The 17,751-nt window shown below is 38.5% G+C and overlaps 1 protein-coding gene across 4 annotated transcripts in view; it reads left to right on the top strand.

Annotated features, from left to right (window-relative positions):
• C14H18orf25 (chromosome 14 C18orf25 homolog) overlaps positions 1-17,751 on the top strand; it is an 82,342-nt gene that overhangs the window by 48,718 nt on the left and 15,873 nt on the right. For 3 of the 4 annotated variants that reach the window (XM_032602410.1, XM_032602408.1, XM_032602409.1), the window contains exons 3-4: positions 4,867-5,049; positions 16,268-16,394. In XM_032602410.1, coding sequence (XP_032458301.1) covers positions 4,867-5,049; positions 16,268-16,394 — 310 coding nt within the window. The remainder of the gene's footprint in view (positions 1-4,866; positions 5,050-16,267; positions 16,395-17,751) is intronic. The other variant, XM_032602411.1, reaches the window with a different exon arrangement.

Below are 17,751 nucleotides of genomic sequence, written 5' to 3'. Positions count from 1 at the left end.
TACAGCATATGTATTCTCAAGTAATTTTTCTCATTTGCAAAATAATCAATTTTCATCTTGGTAAATATTTAGATGTCTAATGAAAAAGCTGTTTTCTTATTGGGTAGGTTCTACCAAAATGCAAATTCCCTTCTGCAACTCTTGAGGTTTTTCCTTACTTAGTCCCTCACCCACACACACTGTCACCACTCTCTCCTCCTTAGACTTGCCTAGGTAGTAATTTCTAAGAACTCTTCTTTTAGATGTAACTTTTTGAATCTCACTATCTGGATTGAGACTGAGTGTGATTTCCACCCCCTCCCACTCTCTCTAGATGTTGTAGATAATGGCACTGGGTTTATTAGGCCCTTTAATGACTGGGGCAACAGAACCTCTGTGGGGTCCTTTGCAGCAAGGTGGATTTTTTTTCTCTCCTAGTGAGGGGTTTGGGGAGATTGGCTGTAGTAAAGAGGAGAGAAGGGATTTATTCTGGGGTTTATTGTATATTACTATAGCCATTGAAATGGGAATTGAATGAGCAAACACTGTATTTGTCCATTTGCCCCACATTTTCTTGGGCCTAAGACTTAGCAATAGAGAGAGAAGGAGGAGTGGTGTTTCCAGATGTCTCTGGGATACAAGAGGAATTCCTGTTTCCTAGATTTGATTAGATTTCATATTGGGAGACTGACAAAACTTGTGTTAGTGCAAGGGCTCTCTCTGTAGGCAAGAATGATGCCAAATATGAAATAATCCCAAATGATCTCTGTTTGGCTTTGAAACACTTTCATACGAATACATCCAAGCTGGCATTTCACTTCAAACAAAAATAAAAATACGAAAGCCACATGTGTGATGACCTCATTAATCCCAGCAAAGCATTTACTTAACAAGTGGGTTAATCTATGACCAATAGAAGGCACCATCCCAGTCAGTGATGATTTCTCAAAGCTTCTTGCTTGCAGGCTGTGTACAGCAGAGTTTACATACAAAGATAAGCAAGCAAATAATGAAGTAGGGTAGGTGCTAATTATAATGGAAAGGTGGGGCATTGGACCAGTGTTTGAACTATTGTGTTCTGTGTTATGTCTTTAACCTTAACCATAACCCTGTGAACAAACAGTCATACAGTTAAGAAGTAGGCAGGACTTTAACCTACGTATTTGCTGCCAAAAATCTGTGTACTTCCTATGCTGCTCCCAGTCTCATTCTGTATATTTCCCATTCCCTCATCACTGATAACAACTGTAAACTATTCTGGTTTCACCTACCGAGGACTCAAATTTCTCATCTGTAAAATGAGCCTGGTAAATTATGTATTCTGTAGTTCTAAAATTCTGTGCTTTTTGTTGTTAACTTTGAAAAGAGGGATTTGTCAGAGATAAACGTAGTAGAGGATGTTAGGCTTTGTTTTGCTTTGGTTTTTTGTTTCTGTGATTCAGATTTTTTCCATGAGATTTAGAAGAGAACATCTTTGAATAAAAGGAAACTAATTCATAAAATTAAACATTTGTCGATAATAATACAGAAGGTTTAAAGTCACACGGGGTAAACTTCACTGTATCAGGAATGTGTGATGAACAGATACATCTGTATTTTGGTATTTGAAAAGTTAGAACCTGTTTATAGACTAGGAAGTCAGAGAGAGGACACAAACCTATCTAGCATAATATAGACAAGTTGATGTTCTGAAATAAAACATAGTCGGTGGATTGCTTGACCTTTTATTTTTCTTCCCTTGTAATGAGCAGCAAAAAGTTCAAGATATTTCAATCAGGAGAAGAAACAGCACTTGGATTAACTACAGACCAAGTAGTTATTAAATAATTGTGTTAAATTTACCTTTATAGAGAGATGCTCTTAATGACTATAGAAAAACTAGTTAAGTTCATCATTATAAATTGATGTTGTAAGATTGACAGATACCAAATGGGAGAATGTACGGTTTGGATAACCTTTTATGTTGTAAACATGGACTGCTTAGTGACTACATTTTAAATTGGAAATGTTTCCATGTGTAATTTTACTTGAAGTGACTATTTTGATGTTTTTGAAAGTCAAAATAATCTTAGTAGCCGTGCAATTGTTTTAACAATCAGTGAGAGGAAGGACAGTAGCTTCATGTTTATTCCATCCTGTAATGAATTGGTGGAGTCAAACTGGAAGTGTAGCTAGCTGCTTCTGTTATTAGTATGCTGAGTTTTTCTAGCTCCTCCTCAGTGGTTTGATTTTATTTTTTCCTTCAATAGATACTTATTTTAAAAGGATCTTACCTGTCTCTTAATTCTGCTGTGTAGCAAGAATCGTGTTTTTTTTTTTTTTTTTTTTTTTTTTTTTGCGGTATGCGGGCCTCTCACTGTTGTGACCTCCCCCGCTGCGGAGCACAGGCTCCGGACGCGCAGGCTGAGCGGCCATGGCTCACGGGCCCAGCCGCTCCGCGGCATGTGGGATCCTCCCAGACCGGGGCACGAACCCGTGTCCCCTGCATCGGCAGGCGGACTCCCAACCACTGCGCCACCAGGGAAGCCCAAGAATCGTGTTTTTAAAGAATATCACAGATTGTCCCCATCAGTTAGCTAATATTTCACACTTAGCGGTTCAAAGTCCAAGCCCTGAGGCTAAGTGCTTTGAACATATCTTATTTAATTTTGGTTTGCTAATAAGTATAAGATGACTTTGGAACACAAGATCCTTAATTGTGGTTTCTTGTTGGAAGGCAGAGTTGGAAAGGCAACCTTTTCTTTACTTTATTAAAGTTGATATAGTACTGACTTGTCATTGTTTGAATATACTAGATATAAAAATTGACAGTGATAATTTATTTTAATTTTTAAGTATAATTAAAATGTGAAAATATTACTGTCTTTGTTTATGATGAATACTAAATTTAAGCTAAGCTATAAGGTGTGCTGTTTGGAAATATGGAAGATACAAGAATGAAGCCAGATAACAAGTTTATGCTTGTATATCCTACTGATGAAGACTTTCAGACAAGTTATTTCCATGGGTAGGTGATGTTACTCTGCATGTACATATACACTTATACTTTTTGCATGATTTCACATGTAGGAGTGGTACAATTTTGACTTGACTGTTGACCTGTTGCCTCAATTTGGTTGTGGTGGGGGGAATGTGAGGGCAAGAGGTTGTGAATGGTATATGTGATATAAATTTTAAAATAAATCACTTTTTTTTTTCAAACACAAAACACTTAATAAAGCCCTTTTAAAAATAGAACATTTGGTCAAATAGTCAATATTGTACTTGACCCTCATATTTTCTGCAACCAACTATTTGGACATCACACAGTATCTTGATTCCATAATAATCATTTTGAACTCTGACGAGAACTCCATAAATGTTACAGCTTTCTTTTCTTTTTTAGAAAAGAAAAACCTCAGACATGAACCAGTTTTTTGCTATTTGATCTAAAATCCATTACTAACTGATACTGAGGCCACACTCTTGAATTTTATGAACATGATTTACCCTTTTGGGAATTGGAAATTATTAAGTAGTCAACTGAAAATTGTCATGATCGTCAGAATTTCATATTGTGACATGTCTGTTCCTTATACGGTGGCACTTAACAACTCATTTGCATTTATGTTTGGTCATTTTTTATTTTAAAAATGTTGCTACATAAACCTATGGCTTGGGAACTTAGTCTTAAAGGATAAGTACCCCAAGTGTGTTCCATATTTTGTTTAGTGACAGTTTACACAATGGATGTTTGTATTAAAACAGTAATCCTTCATTGTGTTCTATTTTAATGATTCGTTGGCATATGTATTCCTTCATAGTCGAAGAGTTTCATAAAATAGGTCTGTTTAATGTTAATTTGTTGGATTATATTAAGAAATCTTTATGGAAATAAGTGATTTGCTTGCACTTCATAAATAGCTCTTGGGGGAGGAAAAGCATTTTATTTTAAAATGGCAGTAGTAAGGGATGTGTTTCATAGTTGACTGAAAACTTTATTTTTGCTTTCTGCTTTTATATTAGAAAAGGGTAGCATTTTAAAGCATGTATCTATTCTACAAGCATGAATATTGAATTATTTTAGCATGAATCACTGCAGTATAATTACTTCAGAGCTCAGGTGCCATTTTCAGCTAGTTAGGGTGATTTGGAGGTAGAAGGGATCTCTTTTTTCTAAGAATTTTAACATCTTCCTCTCAAATAACCCATAAGGTTGTGTATCATTTCCTTGGAGTGTGAGCTGGTTGTTTTTCTCAGGGAAAATAAAATAGAAATATCCCTCATAAGACATCCAAAGCAAAATCCTGAAGATGGATTTCATGAGCGTTGTCTTTTTGTAGAATATTGTAAGATGCATAACATCCCTAATATTATAAAAGAGCTTTACTGAAAATAGATGTCAGTCAAGTAGAGCTCTTAAAGTAGAAAAATATATATTTGATTTTCTTCTCTGAATCTATTAGGGACTTCTAGTATTAGCTACTAAGAGGAAGAAACTAGATTCATTCTCTTAAAATATAAATAGAGATTAATAGTTTGCATCAGTGTTTTTCTTTAAAAAATCAGTTTCACTTTCACTGTAGAGTCTTCCCCTTTTTCTTAATCTTTTGCTCTTTAGGAGAATGACAGGAATTCAGTGTAACTTTTGTTCAGTATATTCTTGTCTTTGTTCTTCATAATAACACCCTTTTTCCTCCTTCCCAAATGTGTCCCTCATCTTTGTAAGCTCGGGTTATCTCTTTCACTTTCATATTATGTACAAAATATTAGATTGTATAAAGTGCAGCTTTTCTGACCATGTAGAATCATAAGATAAAGACAACTGGCATTTAGGGGGCTCTTAGTTGCAGAAGTATTTTTCACCCCACAAGTTAGATACAAGTATACATTTTCTTTCCTCCCTAGATGGACCTCCAGTTGTAGCTCATTATGATATGTCTGACACCAGCTCTGAGCCAGAAGTGGTAAATGTGGACAATTTATTGGCGGCTGCAGTAGTTCAAGAGCACAGTAATTCTGTAGGAGGCCAGGACACAGGAGCTACCTGGAGGACCAGCGGGCTTCTAGAGGAGCTGAATGCAGAGGCAGGTTGGTCTCCCTCCCCCGCTCCCCCCTTTCTCTGATGGTATAGTATGCATGTGTCCTGGCAGCTATTTTTCTTGCTGAGGAGAGCAGGCCAACTAAGAGACATCTGGCATTAGATGATTGTGGCTTCCAGGGTGCCCTTTATAACAGAAAAGATTTGGGTAGCATGTCATTCGTCTTTCCCAATCACAAGAAAGCAAAAATGAGAATATCTAAGACAGTAATTGTAGGCATCGGTAGATTTCAGTATATGTACTTCTTGAGTTAAAAATGCCTAACATGTAAAAATTACCCAGATGACCTGATACTACCTCCCACCCCCACCCGCAATCCCATCCCCACTTCTTAGTGGTTTCACTCACTTATGGACCTTATAGTTTGGGGAGGGAGCTGTTACAATTTGCCCTGTGGGGCTGTTGCAGTGCAGTGCTGCACTGTTTCTTCTGCCTCTCAGTGTGCAGTGTCCCTGTTAATTCCTTTACAGTTGTTCTCATTTTGTCTTTTCCAACTCCTTTCCATTGCTGTCTCTGTTATCTCAGGAAAATCTCTCTACCTGTCTTGCATTGTTTATCTTGGTTCTGTGATGATTCTTAAGAGTGATATTTTATTCTCTGAGAAACCTATTGCTGTTACCTTTGAAAACCTTGTACAGTGCCTCCAAGTCTCCTTCATTATGTTCCTCAAAACTCTTTCTTCCAACATTCTTTCTAATTTAAACCTTTTTCTAAAAGTACTAGTGCTTTTAGAAAAGTTTAAGAAAAGAGGTAGAGGGGATTGACAGACAGACTGCTTATGTAGTGTGTATTTTCTTTAGTGCCATAGAAGGATTATAGTTTTCTAGTTAAATTATAAATTGCGTTGGCTTAATAACTACCTAAAATATTATTTTTATTGGAAAAGAGTTTTTATTACAAAAATAACAGTGGGTTATAATTTAGAATTTTTTATATTTAAATTGTTAGGAAGTAAAAGGGGAGACAGAACTCCACAGATCATTGTCATTAATTGTTCATTTCATAATCTTTGATTGAAACTGAATAAAAAAGTTTCTCTTATTTGTTGAGCTTCTGATTAATTTATTGTGACTAATTTTGGAACAGGACCTGGATTTAGTTTTAACTGTGTTGTGACTGCTAACTGCCTATTTAACCTTGGACAAGGTGATTCTCCTCTGGACTTCAGTTTTTATATGTATAAATGCTTTGCCCAACAAGGATCTTTTAAGTATTTATTAATGTGTATAAGTACTTTGAAAAGAATTAAGTAGTAATACTTTATATCAAAGGGGAGTAGTTTATCTTAATTTTCATCCATTGACAGTTAAGTGATCCTTTCTACTTCAGTTTTACTACCCTGTTTCCTTAGTCTTGCCATGAAATGTAGACCACTTTATAGTAAATTCTTAGGAAAAATATGAACAATTACTTTTTGTTATTTTGCTTTTCATACAGAGAATTTTAATATTAGTTTGAACTATATGGAATTGTTAATATTTGACTTTCTCATCTACAACAAATTTAGCAGTTTAATATGAGTTAACCTACAAGTGCAAGGCTTGGGGTCTTACGGTATCATTAAAGTCACTAGCATTGGGTGGGGGGGGGAGCATCACATTTTCAGGTTCAAGTAATTGTTAGCTTGATTATTTAAAAATACCACTAGCCTTTGGTGCTTAGCTCTAAGAAATAAAACATGGCAAAAATATTTGAGGAGGGAAACAGCCCCTCTCTACTCCAAAGCTCCCCTGAATTTGGTATTTAATGTCTGGTATTCCTGTGTATTCCTCCATACTTCTGCTGCATTTGTTTTGTATCTGTAAACAAGAATGTTTTAATACTAATTAGTATTACATAGAAGGCAATCATTTGCAACTTGCTTTTTTAGTTCAACGTGTTGTGAAGTTTGTTCTTGTTGATGTGTTGCTATGGTTCATTTACTTTTCACTGCTATTTAGTATTCCAGTGTATGACTATATCATAATAGACTTACCCATTGTCTTCTTGGACATTTAGGGTACTATTCCAAATGATGCTGCCATTGACATTTCCTGTACATGGTCTCTTGGTACATGTGTAGAGAAAGCACATGTGTGTGCTTTCTCTATATATTACAAATCATGTGTAGATCTTTGTATATTGTAGGACATGGACATCACTGTTCAAGAGATCCCCATGATTTTTTATGAAGCCATTTATTGTCTCATTCAAAGTTTTGGGTTTTTTTTAATATCTAACATGCAGGTCTGTGAGTAATAAATAAAACTTAATAATACACTGTAGTCTTGATGTAATTATCATAGTGGGAACCCATCTTGTGAATTTGAATATACTTACCATATCATAACAAAATGTTCATAGAATTTATTCTCAATTGCCAGTTTATAGTTTTGATACTTGGGAGTATTAGTATCAATTAGATGGTCATTCTTGAGTTTGGAGTTTAAGATAAATGTTGTAATGGTTAATCTGAGTCTTCCTTCTCTCCCTCCCAGTAAAATAAAAACCCAGTCACTGAACTAATTAATTAATAGCAGCAGTGGCTAACTGATAGCAGCATCTCAGACCAGGTCTGCAGTCCCACTCCATTTAGAATCACATAAGCAATCATTAGGGATATAGTAGCTTATCTCTGTTTCTAAGCAATTAGATGTTGTTCTTGTATGCAAAATAGTTTTTACTGTTTAGTTTTAGTTTCAACCAAGGAAAAAGAGTTGAAATTAGGAAAGCCATTGGTCAAGAAAACTTTCTGAACTTTCCATTTCAGCTCTTGCCATATGTTTATTCCTTCTCACTTGATGCTAGAAGTGGACAGTATAGTGGGTGGCAGCCTGCTGCCAGCAAACAGCCTGATTTTGAACCAGCAGAGCCACTTGCATACTGTGTGACTTCAGGTAAATTATTTAAAGCCTCAGTTTTCCCTGTCTACAAAACTTGGATAAAACTAGTATCCACCCCTATAATAACCAAGAGGTTATTATACTGTTATGTGGAATAACATATAATGTGATTCATATAGGATGAAGTACACAGCAGGGCCTCAGGAATGCTAACTGGCATTATGTTAATATATTTATGCTGAAGTAGACTAAGGAAGTGATTTATGTTAATATATTTATGAAGTAGACTAAGGAAGTGATTTATGGACCCAGTCAGTGGATTTCTAATTTATTCTCCTGCCCTGGAATGAGTTGCTCTTGCTGCAGTATTTCCTAAACTTTACCTGAGCATAGAAATTACCTGGAGTGCTTATAAATATTCAAACTCCTAGATTTCTCCCTGAAAATCTTGTAAATAGATCTGAAATGGTGTCTGGGAATCTGTTTTTAATAACTTTTGCATCGGACATGTTTAGGAAACTGTACCAGTATATCTGAAAATAGCTTGATTTTTTTTTTTTGATTTTTGCTTATTGCTAATAACAGCTCACTGTAAACATAAATGTAGATGAGGCTAAAAGAAGCAGAAGTCTGAAGTACTCTTGGTGTGGAAGGCTTATAATTATTACACTAAATTTATTTATGTATTTATGCCCCCGGAAATTAAAAATTCTAAACAAATGATCTCATTTTTTCCATCAGCCTTCTTATTAAGAAGGTAGACTATGAGCATTTTCCCCATCCTTAAAATAGGTCTGGTAATCTTGATTTGTCCATAATACAAGCTTAGTTGTAGTGAAGAGAAAAAATCTTGGGTTTCCTGTTCTTAGAGTAGGGCTTTTTATGATCAGACCAGAATGACCATGTTTCTATTGTTAGCACTATTATTTTTTAATATGTTTGTTTATTTACTTATGGCTGTGTTAGGTCTACGTTGCTGCGCGCGGGCTTTCTCTAGTTGCAGTGAGTGGGGGCTACTCTTCGTTGCTGTGCGTGGGCTTCTCATTGTGGTGGCTTCTCTTGCTGCGGAGCACGGGCTCTAGGTGCGCAGGTTTCAGTAGTTGTGGCGTGGGGGCTCAGTAGTGGTGGCTTGGAGGCTCTAGAGCGCAGGCTTCGTAGTTGTGGTGCACGGGCTTAGTTGCTCCGCGGCATGTGAGATCTTCCTGGATCAGGGCTCAAACCTGTGTCCCCTGCATTGGCAGGCGGATTCTTAACCACTGCGCCACCAGGGAAGCCCTCTGTTGTTAGCACTTTAAAATCATTGTATCAAGTCTTGTGAAGGAGATCAAGTTTCCTCTTGTTCAGCTGGTACATGTGGACTGTAAGATTTTAGATTTCTGATCTCCTTTTCTCCCACTTTTTAAAGTTTTTAATATTTTTGTTGAAAAAATTTAACACACGGTAATAATTTGTTTGCTTTAAAGCTAAATGAGTAGTGATTTAAGATAGTAATCTTTTTTATGCCTAGCATGCCACTGTCATCCAGTATGTAATAATTTTATATACTTCAAATAGTCTTAGGACTAGTTCTTAGTAGATATATGATTTAAAAAGAAAATGTTTGCTGTGATAATTTAATTACTACCTTTTCTACTTTCTGATTTATTTATGTGTTGACAAGATCTGTAGTGGGAGGACAAAAATTTAGAATTTTCTTATAGAGTGAAAGCAGTTATCTTTCCAAAGAGCTACACAGGAAAAGACCTACACAGAGACAGCCAGCTGCCACAATAACTAAATATAAATCCTCTGCTTTATTTTCAGTTTAATATATGGTAATTGTGGTATTTACACTTTTTCTACAGAGCTTATTCTTGTTCTAGAATAGGAGTAGATTACTACCACTGACAGTATTTGAAGAACCTTATAACATCTTTGACTCACTTTCGTGTATGCTTTAGGCACTGCTTTGCCATTGGATTCCTTTGAGGTCAAGGGGGGCTGGTGCAGTGTGCGTATGGCCCAAAGGCCAGAAGAGTGTTGGGCTCTGCACTAGAGCTTCCAAAAGAATGTGTGACTTGCTGAAGAGGGTTGCATTGAGAGAAAAGGACTAATTGTCCTGGCTCTGAAATAGAGGAGGGGATGCATTCCTGGCTGTTGGAGAACGCCATGGTGTCTCTTACAGAGCATGGGATCCCACAGATTTTGGTGTGGATCCCAGCTGACTTGTTACCTGAGTGGCACATTTTATTTAATGGCTCCGAGAGGAAATGTGGTAGAACACTCACACCATTAGTCTAGAGTTGTTAACACTCACCAGGAAATTTGTTTGTACCCTCCCACTCCACCTCACCCCCCGCCCTGCCTGCCTCCCCTGTTTTATCTTGCACTGACTTTTAGACCAAGCAATAAAGATAATGGCTACAAGAGCAGACCCTGATTTTAAGTGATCAGTTTTAGAGCATCATACAGGTTCTTTAACAATACTAAATGCCAGCAAGTTTGGATTATAAATTTTATGGCCAAAAGTGCACCGCCAGAATGGTTTGGATTGATCTGATAATGTAAAAGCAATATGTAAATTATTAGTTTCTGAATACATAATGGATGAATAAAGTTAGAAGAATCTTAAATTTTGGTGATAGTTAACTTGCTTTTTTTTTAAGATTTTAAAAAATATATTTATTTATTATTATTATTTTTTGGCTGTGTTGGGTCTTCGTTGCTGCGTGCGGGCAGGGGCTACTCTACATTGTGGTGCACAGGCTTCTCATTGTAGTGGCTTCTCTTATTGCAGACCACAGGCTCTAGGCACGTGGGCTTCACTAGTTGTGGCACGCGGGCTCAGTAGTTGTGGCTCGCGGGCTCTAGAGCACAGGCTCAGTAGTTGTGGTGCACAGGCTTAGTTGCTCCGAGGCATGTGGGATTTTCCTGGACCAGGGCTCGAACCCGTGTCCCCTGCATTGGCAGGCAAATTCTTAACCACTGCACCACCATGGAAGCCCCTGCTTTTCTTAAGATATAAAATTATGAGCAAAAGTTAGCATAGTAATTTTTCATTTCGTCCCTCTTTAAAAAAGAAAAAGGCAGAGTGATGATATTTCCTGATCTGAATTGAGGCTATGTAGGTGATAGGGTCAGGATGAGGTGCCTAATCAATGAAGACTCGTTATTTGGAAATATTGATGACTGTGACATTTCACAGAACATTCCACAAATTTGAATTATAAATTAGAACTGTGGAAATAGAGCTGGACACAGAGCTACTAAGAATTAACTAATTCTGTCATGTTCTTGTTGTGTTTTCTTAATTTCTGTTGTTTAAAAGCATTGAGTAATCAAGGAAGAAGAGTTAGGTTATAGCAACCATGACTTCTTACAATTTGCCTTTTCAGTTTGGTTTAATTCAATTAGCTTCTTTATTTTTAGTATGGTTAGGGCTGAGCCCCTTGCTGTGAGTCTGCCACAGGGGGTTTTAAGTATCTCTTGGGGCTCTCTACTCTTTGCTTCTTAGTGAGTAGGCATGGAGAGCTTGGGGGTGGCTGTCCATACAAATAATGAGCATTCATATAGTAATGAGTAATAGTTATAGCAGGACTTAAAGTGGAGAGGGGAAGGAGAGAGGGGGAAGAAAGAAAGAAACTAAGTGCCAATAATGTTTCACATTGAGTGAAACTTCTAGAGTGAAAGGAAACTTGGAAAGATAAGGACTGCTGGTGTTGGTACTTGAGGATGGAGGACAGTAGTTTGTAAGGGATCCTGATCCCCAGCCTGAGGTTGTAGGAGTCAGAGGCCTGCAGGGGAGGCAGCATTTTCAGGAAAGTCAGGTTTCCACAAGGGGTGAAGAGAAGGTTCAGTGCCGTTTCCATAGAGCTAGCACTCCAGAGGGCAGTGGAGTGGAAGAGTTGTAGGAAGGGGAGTAATAGGTGGCTGGGGCAAAGGAGAATAACAGCTGAGTAGGGGACAAGACAGACAAATGGATGGTCCCAGAGGGTTGTATATTTTGTGAGTGGCGAGGAGGGTGGAAGTACATTTTACTTCTCATAACCATTGGTTTCCTCCTACCTCTTCCTGATGCTTTCTCATTTCGCACTGGCAGCATTTTTGGACTCATACTGTTACTTCCACTGCACTATTCCTCTACCTCATTGAACCTATCACCCAGTCCTTTTTTACCTCCCCCTAGCTGCATTTCTTTCCCTATCTAGCATATATTAAGCCCAACTCTCCTTTACCGATATCCTCAGCTCCTCGTATAGTTGGCTTTCCTGTTGTACCCAGCTGGCCAAGTCTGATCTCTGGATGCACACTCACAGCCTTTATCCACACTGGAGATGATTTTTCATGTAGTTGCACAGTTGTGGGTCATATTAACTTCCTAATCTGCAATCTCATCCTGGCTCTCAGTGCTGCCCAGCATCTTCCCCCTTTCCTTAGGCAGCATTCTTCACAGTGGCTACTTCACTTTTCTAAGCCGACTCTGCTGCCCTACCCACACCTGTGCTCTGCAGATGGTCTTTCTGCATTCCTTTTTTTTTCTTTCTTTTTGCGGTACGTGGGCCTCTCACTGTTGTGGCCTCTCCCGTTGCGGAGCACAGTCTCCGGACGCACAGGCTCAGCGGCCATGGCTCACGGGCCCAGCCGCTCCGTGGCATGTGGGATCTTCCCAGACCGGGGCACGAACCTGTGTCCCCTGCATCGACAGGTGGACTCCCAACCACTGCACCACTAGGGAAGCCCCTTTCTGCATTCTTTACAGATCAAGATTACCTCAGCTTTCTGCCATCAAAGCTATTCTCTGCCTTTTTTTCTAAATATGGCCAGTAAAAATACTACATGCACATACGCATCCCCCTCCCTCAAACCCATATTCCTCTCAGTACCGTCTATTGCCTTTTCCTCCATAGCCAGACTTCTTAAAATGTGTCTGCTCTTCCTTCCCTTCCATTCTTCTTCGGCTTGCTTTGCTACATTAGCTTCAGCCCCATCATTCCTCTGAGGTTCCCCTGGCCAAGGTCATGTATGGTCATCCCTATCACCAATTCTAGTGGCCTCTACTTAGTTCCTCCTCTTACTGGGCGTCTGTATTGGGCATTGTTAAGCACTTCTTCCTAGAAATGCTCTTTTTATGGTGCCCTGGCTTCATATCTTCAGGTTTTCTTTCTCTGTCTCTTGCTGAACCTTGGTGAGCTCCTCTTCCTCTGCCCGTCCCTTAATTATTGGTGTTTATCAAGGTTCTCTTCTAAGCCCCCTTCACTCCTCTGGATGACCTTTATCTCCCCACCTGTTGGGAGGACTTATCAAATCTGTTATTTCCTCTCTAGACCTCTGACCTGAGCTTTAGAACAGTAGTACCTTCAACTGCCTATTGGACATCTCAAAAGCACATTATCATCCTAAGCAACCACCCTCACATGTTCATTGGTGCACTGAATGGCACTGTATCCAGTTACCTAAATCAGAAACCTAGGCATCGTTTTTACTTTGCCTGATTCCCGACATTACTCACCCTTTGTACTTAGAGAAACACAATATTTCTCCTTTTGTTTCTTTCCTAGTTCAGCCATAGTTGTTTCTCACCCAGGAAACTATAGCAGTCTAGCTGGTTTCCTTGCCTCTAGTATTTCTTGCCCTGCTACTGGTTCCATTTCCATAGTCCAAAAGGAAAAATTTCAAAATACAAAATCAGATCATGTCATTCCTCTGCTGAAATCCTTCATTGGCTTCCTACTTCTTAAGGTCAAGTCCAGACTCCTTACCTGTGATCTGACCTCTGCTGACTTTGCCAGCTCATTTCTCATTACTTTGTTTCTTTACTACCATTATCCCAAATCTCACCAAACTTTTATACCCTCAAGGGCACACAGTGTTCCTTATGGTACTTCCCTTCACCTGTGCCTACTCTTCCCCGAGAGCTCAGTGTCCTTGATTATCCTCAAGTCCAGGAAACATTCCTTTCTCTGTGCATCCAGGCATTATTATTTACCTTCTTATCAGACTAGTTTTCAAGCCATAATGCAATGGACTGCTTTTTATTATCCCTGACTATATTGTAAGCTCGTTGAGGGTGGAAACTGCCTCCCTTGTTTATACCCTGTAGTATTCCTGGCACTGAGCACAGTGCACAGCATATCATAAACAAATATTTATTTTAGAAACAAATAGATAAAGTAGACTGTTATAGCTGCGCAAAGCGAGGCTGCTCAAAATACTGAATATGGGCAAGTTGAAGGTTTGGGAAAAAGGGAGACTCAATTTGTATTCCTCCGTAGCAGTGCTGTAGGAACCGTGTTCATGACGACAGTCTTAACTACAACATTTAAGTAGAAATTGGATAAAAGACTTGGCCGCAAGCAAAGTATTGGGGTCAGAGCAAGAATCTAGGTATACCAAATCCAGAGTTAACCAATTGCACTTAAGTAACCACCCTAGCGTTAACAAAACTGGGTTTTGTCTGGTGGATACCACCTTTTGTATGCTTGTAGGGTTCAGTACCACTGCCCACACCACGTAGAATCCTATCTAAATTATTTTTTAATACAGAAGGTTAACAAGCCTATGCAGACTGTAATACAATCTCAATCACCAGTTGTATCTAGAAGCCTTTTTAATCTTCTGTTTTCTCATATGTGCATCATTTTCAATGGAAGAAAAAGAGTAAAAATAATACTAGAGAATTGTAAAAAGAGACCCACAATCATATTCAAATTTGATTACTTTTCATAGCTTTTAACTAGCCCATACATATTTTTATCTTGTTATATGTAACTCTTTGTATGCTATACATACACTTTTCCCAAATTTCTACATAGCACTCCAGTGACTGTTGTTTGACATCATGACACTTTGCTTATTTAAAGTTTTTGCTGTTAGGCTAAATTCTCAGAGATGGGATTATAGGGTCAGAGAGTGTAAAAATTGTAAGGCTTTTGCTTTGGGATTGTCCATGATTTTCCAAAAGGGTTATACTAGAAGTTGGCAGGAGTATGAAAGTACAAGGTGTCTTAATGACCTTGAAGCATTGAAGTGAGTGAGGTGAGGGGGGAAGAGAAAGCTGTGTACATAAAATCTTATTTATATTGGTTTAGCTTTTATGATGTGTCACAAAGGATTTTTTTTAAGTAGGGAGAAATAATTTTGTATCAGATGACAATATATTCAATTAAAAATACCCTTTAAAGAGTAAATGAAAATTTGTACCTGTTGCGACTCTGTTTATTCCATGTTAACTCCTAGATATTCTAAAATTCATCCTTTTAAGTCAGAACATTCAAGAGCTGAGTACATAGGTTGAATTTTAACCCTTTTTTTTTTTTGGCCCCAACTGGGGATTGAACCCACACCCTCAGCAGTGAAAGCTTGGAGTCCTAACCATTGGACTGCCAGGGAACTCCCTTGGGTCCGATTTTGTCAAATCTACATTCCTTAGGAGAAAATTGTTAAAATTGTTTAAAATTGAGATAAGATTGTTAAATCTTTCATAAGGCATCCCAGTATAAATATGATATTAATGATTCTATTATTTACTCCATTTGTGCCGTTGAACTTGCTTGCTTGCTTGCTTGCTTGCTGCATTGGGTCTTCGTTGCTGCGTGTGGGCTTTTCTCTAGTTGTGGCGAGTGGGGGCTACTCTTCGTTGCAGTGCACGCGCTTCTCATTGCAGTAGCTTCTCTTGTTGCGGAGCATGGGCTCTAGGTACGCAGGCTTCAGTAGTTGTGGCACACGGGCTCAGTAGTTGTGGCTTGCGGGCTCCAGAGCACAGGCTCAGCAGTTGTGGCGCATGGGCTTAGTTGCTCCACAGCATGTGGGATCTTCCTGGACCAGGGCTCGAACCCATATCCCCTGCATTGGCAGGCGGATTCCTAACCACTGCGCCACCAGGGAAGTCCCCTTTTGAGCTTTTCTGGTTTAGAATTTTGTTCTATTAAAATGATAAGCAGTAGAGAACCCCATTGACCTCTAAGTGGTGACAAACCTGTCATATGCAGGTCATTTAAAAGCAGACTAGATTTGAATGCAAAAAGCATTATAGAATGAAGTAGAGTATAATTACAGTTTATATATACCTATAGTTAGATATACATATTTGTCAGAGTACTCCAAAGTTTTTTCTCCTAAGGGATGCGAGTAGAAAGTGAGAGACTTGAAGTTCTTACTTTTATATACGTCCATGTTGTTTTCAGCATTCATTTAACAATGTGCATGTATTCTGTTTAATAATTTTTTTTTTTTTAACAGAACACTGCCCAGTTTCCTTGACATGGGTAACAATTTCGCTGAGGCAAGCTTTCATGAGGGGATTCTGTTTCAGTGATTAAACTGGGAGGAGAAATCTGTCAGTGAGTTGTTTCTGCCGCTTATAAGGAGTCAAAATGTAGTGCTTATTTTTTTCCCTTTCTCTCTCAGGTCATTTGGATCCAGGATTCCTAGCAAGTGACAAAACACCTGCTGGCAATGCACCACTCAACGAAGAAATTAATATTGCTTCTTCAGATAGTGAAGTGGAGATTGTGGGAGTTCAGGAACATGCAAGGTAGGATATTAATTGGAGAGAAGAAAATGGTATGGCATGCCATGGCATGGCTGGCATGAATGGTGGGGCTATTTCTCAAATTCCTGTGGTTTAAGAAATACATTTTGATTATAGACACGTATGAGCTTCAGAATGTGTTGCATATTGTCTTATATCAAGAACATATCGGTCACACATGTATGTGAAACAGAACTAATGTTTGTCTCATATTTTTAACAAATGTCTAGGTGACTTGACTGAGTTTTCTGGTATGGCATAAGTATCACCGTACTCCCCCCCACCCCCAATCCATATTTTCTTGCCTTTCACTTTATCTTGAAATATTTTGGAAGCAAATAATTGAGAAATCTGTATTTGACATTATACTATACCTCTTCCTAGAGCACCTCTTCTTTTTTTTTAACATCTTTATTGGAGTATAATTGCTTTACGTTATTGTGTTAGTTTCTGCTGTATAACAAAGTGAATCGGCTATATGTATACATATATCCCCATATCCCCTCCCTCTTGCGTCTCCCTCCCACCCTCCCTATCCCACCCATCTAGGTGGTCACAAAGCATGAGCTGATCTCCCTGTGCTATGCGGCTGCTTCCCACTAGCTATCTATTTTACATTTGGTAGTGTATATGTGTCCATGCCACTCTCACTTCTTCCCAGCTTACCCTTCCCCCTCCCTGTGTCCTCAGGTCCATTCTCTACGTCTGCGTCTTTATTCCTGTTCTGCCCCTAGGTTCTACAGAACTATTTTCTGTTTTAGATTCCATATATATGTGTTAGCATACGGTATTTGTTTTTCTCTTTCTGACTTACTTCACTCTGTGTGACAGACTCTAGGTCCATCCACCTCACTACAAATAACTCAATTTCATTTCTTTTTATGGCTGAGTAATATTCCATTGTATATATGTGTCACATCCTCTTCATCCATTCATCTGTCGATGGACACTTAGGTTGCTTCCATGTCCTGGTAGAGCACCTCTCCTTATCTTTCATGAAAGGTTGCAAGTTACTTTGGTCAGTTCCTGATAGTGTATTTCTAGTGATGTTTGTGTGATTTAGGGAATCTTGTTTCTTAGGAATTAAAAAAAAAAAAGCCACAAGACATCAAATTAGTGTACAGTATTATGGAAATAATTTTATAAGGTTTGTCATTCTTTAAGGTAGTGGTGAGCAGATTACAGCCCATGGGCCAGATCTGGCCTGCTGCCTGTTTTTATATGGACCTCAAGCTAAGAATGGTTTTTACATTTTTAAATGGTTGGAAAAAAAATCGAAAGAAGACATGTTTTGTGACATGAAAATTGTATGAAATTCAAATAGAATTTATTTATCCATAAATAAAGTTTTGTTGGAATA

Source organism: Phocoena sinus, chromosome 14 (assembly GCF_008692025.1).
Source record: "Phocoena sinus isolate mPhoSin1 chromosome 14, mPhoSin1.pri, whole genome shotgun sequence".
Classification (NCBI taxonomy): domain Eukaryota; kingdom Metazoa; phylum Chordata; class Mammalia; order Artiodactyla; family Phocoenidae; genus Phocoena; species Phocoena sinus.
Note: the sequence above shows the minus strand (reverse complement) of the source record. Positions and strands in the feature narration are given on the sequence as shown.